Source organism: Montipora foliosa, chromosome 10 (assembly GCF_036669935.1).
Source record: "Montipora foliosa isolate CH-2021 chromosome 10, ASM3666993v2, whole genome shotgun sequence".
Classification (NCBI taxonomy): domain Eukaryota; kingdom Metazoa; phylum Cnidaria; class Anthozoa; order Scleractinia; family Acroporidae; genus Montipora; species Montipora foliosa.
Window position 1 is genome coordinate 23,423,297 of NC_090878.1, and position 9,912 is coordinate 23,433,208.

The following is a 9,912-nucleotide window of genomic DNA, read 5'->3' on the forward strand; positions in this document are numbered from 1 at the left end:
AGCTGGATCAGGCCTCTCATGTATAGACACCTCTAAAAGAAAAACACAACTGTTACGTAACATTACTGTGGAATTCAATGGTACATAATCATGCAACCCTTCAGAGAAATGAATCGTCTGGGTGAGTGTAGTCTTAAAGAAGGGATGTTGTTGGTGTCAGACATTTTGATGACCGCACCAGAAGTCGTCTTCTGAGGATGATTTCCACTCAAGGTGTCCAAATGCTGGTCACAAACAGCAGTTCTGTTAAAGGAGACTGCACTGATCACCACCAGAGTCAAACTCCATCACCCTGCCCTGAAAGAAGAAACTTATAAATACATAATCACTGTTTCCCTTCAGTGAATGAACCATGAAAGTGGCTATGCCCCTCTGCAAAGAAGCTGTGTATTCAAAGTCAACCAGAATGATAAAATATGCTAGTCTGACTTTAACACAGTTATTGATTTTGCATGCATGATTTAACATGCATGATAATACCACTACCAGTGTGGTGCATACCTTCATTCACAACCCTTAAAACAGGGGGCAGAGCAGTTGTGTCTTGCGGCAACAAAGAACGCACATTATCAACATCTAATCGAAAAAGACAGTCACTGTCATCTGACAGAGCAGGCGATGTAGGTGTTGATAATGGTGTACCAAGCACATCTGGAGAAGGAAGAACTGGGAGCTGTAGCAGCGGAAGACCTGGAACAGTATCCTCTGAAGTCTGATCGACACCTACAGAACAGAAAATGTAATAATAATAACAATACTAATAATAATAATACTAATAATACTAATAATAATAATTATTATTATTATTATTATTATTATTATTATTATTATTATCTTTTAGATGGTACGCCTGCTATGAATGGTCAGTTTAGAGGGTATGGCATGGTCTGCTTGACTTTGACATTAGGTGTGCTTTTCCAGTGTGTTTTGATTCTCAAAAGAAGTAAATATCATAATGACCTTGTTCTTTCACGTCATAATGCAATGTACTGAGCTCCTCGATTAGTTCAACTTCTGTTAAAAATGGCCCTTGTGTGCATAAAATGAAAAATTCACAGACTAGTGCAAGCTTGTACAGTACATTCATCATTTCAAGTGTTGTTCGTAAGAAGTAAAGAAATAAACTTCGTCTTCCCAATGACTCCCACAAAACTAACAGTCATCTGAAGCACATTAGCAAGTTTAACCCATTGACTCCTGGAAGTGGGACTTAACAGATTTTCATCTAATGCCAAATGATTTTACTCATAAACTTGGGGTTTCCTGGGGCATTTGAGGTTTTAACCAGTCAAAAACCGTATCCCCTCCATTTACCCTTTGACATCCAAACCGGCCTAAACCGGCCAGATTTAGTATTTTACTCTGTCTAACGCCAGACGATTTTACTCATTAATGGGGAACCCCTGGGAGTCAATGGGTTAAACCATAGACACCTCAGAGTGAGACTTAAAGGTAAAAAGGTAAAGTCTGCTTACGAGCCAAGTGGCCCATTAGGCCAGAGCTTATCCCGGTTTCTGTAGCATGAAGCAACTAGGAGTATTTCTACTCCCCCCTGGGTGGGATGCCAGTCCATCGCAGGTTTACCCCCGGCATTAAATTCGCCGGTACTATTTATGCACCTGGGTGGAGAGAAGCACCTTGGGAGTAAAGTGTCTTGCCCAAGAACACAATACAAACAAGCCAGCACAGGGCGCGAACCTGGACCACTCAATCTGGAGTCAAGCACACTAACCATGAGGCCATTGTGAGACTTAACAGATTTTAATCAGTCTAATGCCAGACCATTTTACTCGTCAACTAGCAGCATTCTAGGGTGTTTAAGGTGTCAATGAGTTAAGAGGCAGAGCAAATCTTGCTCCTTGCTTTGTGTACACAGGTAGGTACTTCCACATTCAACCTTGCACTTTCTTGCTGTACAGTAACAGTTATAACATTAGATGTAGCTTGCAAGCCCAATCATATTATCTTACAAGTTCCTTCTTACCTTCACTCTAATTAATCCACAAATTTGAAACGTTTATATGTTTAATTGTCTTGATTAGGTCAAGATTATTTTTAGATACAATTGACCAGCTGCCATGTCAGTTGGCAGAGGAGAGCAGCGCAATCGCACATGCATGGGTTTGTGCATACTATTCAAGTCTGGATTTTCTCAGACTTGCTTGCAACTGCTTTTTATAAGTCGTGTTAAGGTGGCTCCCTAGAGTACTTGCAAATACCCTATTTATAGGGCACAAGTTTACAAAGGAAATCTAGTTAATTTCTCTTAAAGTTTTCCCATTAGAGATTTCCCATTATGAGTACCAATTGAAAATAATAAGGCTTATTTTTTTGAGTGTCAATTTTTGAATTATGGCCATTACCATGGCAACATCACATCTAATGACAGGCAGATATCTTTGACCTAAATTCCTTAATATAAACATTTTATACTTTTCTTCGCTGAATTTTTTCCCTGCCACATTATGGAAATTATATTGCCTGACATTATTAAGTGGTACAATTAGTCATGACAAGGTCATTCAGATGTTTTTGCCAATATTCTGTAAATTTTCATTTTCTAAATATATTCGATTAGCTTTGACAGATTCTAACAGATATAAGGTATTTGATAGGAACTGTATGTGGTTAGAGCTGAGCCAATTTTAAAAAAATTCTACTCAAGGGAATGCAAGAAAATTTAAGCAGTTCATTTTACAGATTTGGACACCCTGAGTCATGTCACAAAATCAGAAAAATAAGCCCATACTTATATTGCCCAGTTTGCATGCGGCCCTAAAACTCTACAGGGCCTCTCTAATCTAACTACTGTGATATTTCATTTCACGTCACATTATACCTGCTGTTGCAAAAGCCGCTGAGCTGTCATCTCCAACAGCTTCAGCAGCTTCCGTTATTTCCTCCTCTGGGTCAACAGGTACCAATTCGTCCACCTCTACATCATGCATATGGTCCAGCGTCAAGTCTTCTGTTGGATTGTCATACCCTGCTGTGAGGTTTTCAATGGATTGAGTTTCAGTAACATGCATCAATGCTTCCGCTGAAATACAAAACCAGAGAAGAAAAACAAGTTACCGCAAAGATTTTATAGACAGCCATAAAATAGGCAAGGAATTTGATTAAAACAGCACAAAAACCTTTGCTGCCATGGTAGTCTTTAGTTAAAAGCTTTCAAGTACAATTATTTACTGCTGCTAGTACTTGTTATTAAAGTGGAGGTTTCAGAATAATACTCATTAGGAACACAGAACTTTGTATAGTATTTAAGTTAATATATTAACTAAACACGCACTTGTAATAGTCAAGAGAAGAATATTGTATAGTATTATTTAATTTAGTTATAATAACTAAAGATCGACACACTTGTAATAGTCAAGAGAACGAAACAGCTGGATCGTGGAAAAGATAAAAGCACAAAAATCCGATTTTAAAGAACCTTCGTTGAGGAAACGTACAGTCAAGTGAAAGTAATAATCCAGAATCGTAACAACCTGGAACACAACAGTACTATGACATGTCACAGGAAGGACAGACCAAGAAGTATATTGTCCTTCAGACTTACTCAGCAAAAAAGGTTTCTTGGTTTCCCATTCGGCAACAAGATTATGAACAATAAAGTGTTGTATGTCTGGACATTGCTTTTATTGTAAACACATTTCTATCCAAGAAAACTACAACCTCCTTCTTGAAAAGTGCCATCTGCTATTAACTTATTGGGAACGTTTTTCATACTACCTGAATCTCAAACCCTCTTACTCCCTCAGCTTGATGTTCAGTTTATGGCATGGTTTGTTTAACTCACAAAAACAATCAACAATTAGAGCCCTATTGACTTGTTCTTTCAAGGGTTGAAGTGGCCATGCTTGCATGTTTCCAGGATGTCCTACACCAAGCTCGGTTACAGTTCTTATACAGCACATAACATTTTCAAAATCAAAGTTACTTTTTAGTTACCTCTTAGCAAGGCATTGCAACATACTTGACAAACTCTGCCCTCTCTGTTGTCCATGTATGGTAACATAAACTTCATGTTACAGCATGACGAGCACAGAGCCTGTAAATTAAGTACCAATGCATATTGTCAATTCTCTACCAGTTGGCTACCAGTTTTTTCTTGAGTCTTGACATTTCTAGCTCTAGACACTTGCAAGTAATGGGCAACAGCAAGACTTGAGGCAAAACAAAACATTGATATTTTCTATGGTGCTACAGTAGCTAGTCATGTACTAAGACATTAACTCCTTTCTCAATTATAACAATTGAAAACAGATCCTGCAGCAACAATTTGATTACTTTGACATTTTACATGATAATTAAATAATGCCAGCATGTTACAGTGTATTGTCGCATTCCAGCTAATTAAGATAATTATTATTCAGAAAGATTTAAATACCATTTGCCAAGGTGGGAAACAGTTCAATATTGTAATAGGCAAGGCCATAATTTTCAAGTGGTTTTAATGACATTCAGCAGACAATTATAATTGTATTTAGTTTAATTACTAATTCAACAGTGGATAGCATTGAAGGAGTGCTCTGATTGGTTTAACTTAAACTCCAAGTATCCTTTGCTATTCGCCTCCAAGCAACTTGAACTGGAATTGCACCCAAAAATATTGAAATTATTTCAGGAATAAATGAATTAAATCAATTCATCTTTTTGTGCTAATTGATATCTCAATATTATAATAGGCAAGGCCATAATTTTCAAGTGGTTTAAATGACATTCAGCAAACAATTATAATTGTTTAGTTTAATTACTAATTCAACAGTGGATAGCATTGAAGGAGTGCTCTGATTGGCTTAACTCAAACTCCAAGTATCCTTTGCTATTCGCCTCCGCGCAACTTGCACTGGATTTGCACCCGAAAATATTGTAATTATTTCAGGAATAAATGAATTAATTAAAATCAATTCATCTTTTTGAGCTAATTGATATCTCACTTTGCGGCTCGGTAAACATCCACCACCAGCCACCTCCACTTTCAATTGGTGAATGGTTGTTAATTAATTACTGCATACATGTGTAACAAACTGCTGTCATTACCTTTCCACAGGCTCTGCAATGATGCCTTCTCTTAATAACACTGAATTTCACGCCACAGTTCATACAATGGGTTGCTACTGAATCTGGCACCCAAATTGGTGGCACCTTTCCGAGGTTTGCTTCCCCTGAGGTGATGCGTCTAGCTTCTAGGGAGCCTTGAGAATCCATTGCAATGGTCAAGCCTGGTTCTTGTAACCCAGGAGGTGACTGTTCATAATCTGATTCATTTGGAAGTGGTATGGATCCTTCATTTCCATCAATTGCTTCTGTGTCTATGTGATTGAACTCTGAAGCGGGTTCACCATAGTCAGGACCACTTGGAGACAAGTCATATCTCATGTCAACTTGGTGGTCTCTAGAGACCTGTGTTTCGCTATCGCTGGCATCATTGGCCTCCATGTGATGCAGGCTATCATCAACATCTTCTGGAATATTAGATATCCATGAACCAGCTTCGTTAAGGGCAGAATCCGCTTGGTCCTGTGATGGCACTGCGGGTTGCACATAACTTTCAAGATTTGAAGAATCAGCTTCATGCACCCGAGAAAGTGAACTATCACTGACAAGGACCATACTATTATTAGGCCATGCGTTTGTTGTATCAGAAGCCACTTCAAGAGACAAATCACTTAAATGGACTGCCTCTGAGATATCTGATATCCCAGAGTCTTGATGACCACCATCGCTGATTCTGGGATCAAAAATTGCCTGGTTTTCCAGCAAACTAGGCACATTCTTCATAAAATCTACACTTCCTCTTTGACTATCACAACTGAGTGCTGCAAAAGTGACACCTCCCACCAAGTCATTAGATATTTCAGGATCACTAGTTCTGACATCTGAATCTACGACTTGTAACCCGGAATCCTGCAACTGGCCAGCATCAAAAGTAGATTCCACTGGCCCAATTTTCTCCTCACTAGACTTGTGTCTTTCTCCATCTGTGTGACTTGCAGCACCAGTCACACCACTCCCATTGCATGATTCCTCTAAACTTGATGCTGTCACATCACTTGGACAGCTAGTTTCCGCAGAGTAGGCCACCTTCTTGGATGCAAAATTGTTGAAATCAACATCAGATAAGCCACCAGCCACAACGCTATTTGCCGCTTCAGCCGATTCCTCTTCTAGCCACTGTGCATGTGCTACTTCCTTCGCATTCTTTCCTTCATTCACGGCAACATCCTCAGAATTACTTCCCTCAATTGTGCTCCACATACTATTAGCATTTGAAGTCGGTGTGAAGTCTGTGTCGTCCACTGTAACATTTTCTTTTAGTTTGCCTGAAATATTGTCAATGACACCTGGTGTACTTTGTGCCTGAAAACAATCCCTCTGATTTGTGATTGCTTCTGCCTCTTTTATCACTCCACTTATGCTATCACTGTCGCTATCACTGCTAGTTCTGTCATCTAAACGATGTCCATCAGATCTTTGGTCAGAAAAAACCTCTTCCTCAATACTAGGAAATGATACTTGAAAGCTCTGCTTTGCCAGCTGCTTTCTACTTGCAATATTTCCTGCATCAGGTAAGACTGGTTGTTCTGGCTTTGTTTCTGAAACAGAAAAGGGCAACTGTACTCAACATTAATGCAGCATGTAAAAGCCTCTCAATAAACTTTTATAACATAACTTGGATAAAACGTGCGTTCTGATTGGCCAAATGGTCATTTACTATTTGCCCATGTGTGCACACTCGCTGACGACAACTGACAAGCGATCTAACTTTCCGAGACTGTAGAAACAAGAAAATGCCTTCACCAGCGCATCATTCCTAATTTTCCAAGACATATTTTCCTCCTCGTAGAATAGGGGTGAACCTCTAAAGAGCTCAAAATAGAAAGATATAGCCCTAAAGATTAATCAGCAGTGGAAAAGGAGCATTGAAGGTCTTAAAGCAACAAAAGAGGGTTTCGTGTTTGATTTCCAAAACACAATCTGAACTCTGCTCAAATATTGAAGCCGAATCGCGGAATTGAAATGGATTTTATGAGACCAGGGAAGATGCTACAGGAAGGTACATGTAAATGGTGTTTTGGGATGTTGATTTTCTGTTTGAGATTTATTTCATCGGCCATTTGAGCTGAAATAGTGTAACGTCGCTTAATTTTTGGCTTGGTAAAGTCTCACTGTTTGCGATAGGTTGATCTCTTTCAACAGAGGCAAAGCATGTGCAAAGACAGCGTGTTTGTGTCAACCCTCGCAAGAAAATTGAAATGTTCTCTCTCCTAAGAGCAAATTATTGTTGATTCCAATAAATTTTTGACTGGGAAAACTGTTTGTTGATCATTTTGTCTTGTTAATTCATAGTTGTCTTTAGAAAGCAAAGTTGTGTTGACATCGACTATTGACCAAACTTGATTTATGCAATACATGCAAAACAAGCAGGAGTGGTGTTAACGATTCTGTTATAAAACAAAATGGTAAACGGCTCAGCGTGCACTATTGATTTATGGTGCACTTGGGCGCTTGCTAAGCACTCAAGAAGCTCTCGGCTATCGCCTAGAGCGACTCTTATACTTCTCTCGTGCTTAGCAACCTCCCGCGTGCACCATAACTATATAGTGCACGCTGAGCCGTTTACCATTTGTTAAATAATCAGTGATTTTCAACTATTTAATATATAATTTTAATTTTTTCAAAATTATTCACTTCCATAACAAGTACATTCTTTGCCTTGATAATGTTAATATCATCGCCATCATCATTCATTCATTATTACTCACTCACTGATAGTTATATATATTTCGCCCAGGCATTGCAGGTCTCCTTTTTTCTTCCATGCAATCAAATTTGCTTGACAACTTTTTTTTCAAAGAAGTGTTTGTATCAGGAAAAAAGGGAAATTTAGAATCACTTAAGTTTCACTTTCAAATTTCCCGGGCGCCGCCATCTTGAATAACTGTGACATGTTACGTTTTCCCTATTGTTCTGACACAAAGAGCTTTTGTTTTGAAACAATAGACCATTACACATTATTATTATTAAAGATGGTAGCACCCGGGAAATTTGAAAACAAAAACAAGGGATTCTGAAATTCATTTATTTCTGATACAAGCAATTTCATTGAAAAACACTCAAATCGTTTTGATTGTAAACAATAATTACGTTCTGTGGGATAAACTTATCTTTGTGACTCAGTGGAGATTCCCTTTAACCCAATTTTTTTTTCACTGCAACATAATTACGAATATTACACCTAGCATCACAAACAAATATGTTCACCTTCTTCCGTCTCCTCAAATTCATCCAACAGCTTGTCTAAATCCACTGGAACAAATGGACTTGCCATGCTATCAAACAAATATCAACTTCGTAAATTATATATACATTTCAAATAATAATTATTATGAGACAGTACATATAATACACAAAACTCGGTAACCCAAAACTCTTAGTACACTTCTATTCTGTTTTAGGAGTATCCAACAAAAGCATTACAGAGCCTGGCAATCTTCAGTTTATTTCGACGAGGTTATTTTTACAGACCAGCTTTCACTTAAGCTTATTCATAATTATTTTAATGGCTTGCAATTATACATATTTAAATACATATTAATAACAATGCTTCGAAAGTGATATGATCAATTTCATAAACCAATCCGTGAACGCGACAATTTCGCGTGACGGTCAGTCACTTTTGGTATGCCAAAACATTGTTTATTGAAACAATGAGTTCTTTTATTCGGTGGATGGCAAATAAGAGCAAAATAAATTTGACGATGATCTGATAATTGCATCGCGATCGCACAGCAGGTTTAAAACACAGGTCACTCGTTAAAGGTCATTGTTTTACCTCTTCTGAAACATAATTATGGCTAACCTTAGGTCTAAACATCGTTGTTAGGCCTAATGAAGCTCAAGTATAGCATTAGTAAATTAAAGGTAAAATTTTGTAACGAGTGATCTGTGAAAACTGACCTGTCCTTTATTGCAGCTTATAATCAGCCAAACGATTAACATGACTGCGGATTCACGACCTACCTTGCAAGTAACAGACAAGACCTTCGATCATTTCGTTTCACATAGCTTAATCAGCGAACGTTAAATTGTACTGCAGAAAAACATCAACAGTTAAGAAAAAAAACAACATTATTTTGGGACTTTTGATGACGAGATAAGCGACGAGATACAAAAACATTCATTCAGCGGTTGTTATCGTCCCTAGTTTTGGCGTTGTGAATGACTCCCTAATGTAAACTTATTTGGACGGTAAATCCCAGTCGGAAAATGTGTAATATTTCTTAGTTTTATAATTTATTTTATTTTATTTTATTTTATTTTTTTCGTGTCGTAAAAGTTTTGCCTGTCACTCCCCTGCTAAGTGGTGTCTTTGTGCGTAGAGTATCCTGTGCGTATTTTGGTAGGTTTGAGGGGGCTGGGGTAATGCGTAGATTTCTCTGGTGCACACAGGGGAACATTTAATTAACCTGCAATGGGGTCGAAAGTCATTGTAATGCTAATGGCATTTTAGTGGATCTTTAAACAAAATATACCCTTATAGACCTTATTCATAAATGGCGGTCTATCAGGAGCCTATCTCGAGCGTGCAACTTCCATACAGCGTCTGTGAAACGGCGTTTTCACAAGTAGGTTTACTTTTAGACTAGCCCTTCCCGCGAATTAGGTCAAAAAACAAAGGCAGTCCCGGTTTGATGACCCTATGACGTCATCTTAATTTCTTGTAATTGGTCATCAGGCTCCTGTGGGTAGGCATTTATAGATTATGCTAGTAAAAGTGGCATATTATGCTAGTAGCATTGCTTTTTTTTGGCCAAATTATGCTAACATTATGCTCCTTTTTCCAAATTATGCCACCGTTTTTTTAAATTATGCTCTTTGAAAAAATGCAAATAAGTCCAAAAT

The 9,912-nt window shown here is 38.1% G+C and overlaps 1 protein-coding gene across 1 annotated transcript in view; it reads right to left on the reverse strand.

Annotated features, from left to right (window-relative positions):
- Window positions 1–9,170, reverse strand: part of LOC137973019 (zinc finger FYVE domain-containing protein 9-like) — a 25,467-nt gene extending 16,297 nt beyond the window's left edge. Inside the window, exons 1-7 of the mRNA XM_068819726.1 lie at window positions 9,031–9,170; window positions 8,272–8,339; window positions 5,047–6,602; window positions 3,955–4,054; window positions 2,840–3,040; window positions 502–723; window positions 1–32 (exon numbers count right to left, since the gene is read on the reverse strand). The exon at window positions 1–32 is cut by the window's left edge and continues 22 nt beyond it. Of these exons, the coding sequence (XP_068675827.1) occupies window positions 1–32; window positions 502–723; window positions 2,840–3,040; window positions 3,955–4,054; window positions 5,047–6,602; window positions 8,272–8,338 (2,178 nt within the window). The 5' untranslated portion in view covers window position 8,339; window positions 9,031–9,170. The remainder of the gene's footprint in view (window positions 33–501; window positions 724–2,839; window positions 3,041–3,954; window positions 4,055–5,046; window positions 6,603–8,271; window positions 8,340–9,030) is intronic.
- Between the last annotated feature and the right edge of the window lie 742 nt (window positions 9,171–9,912).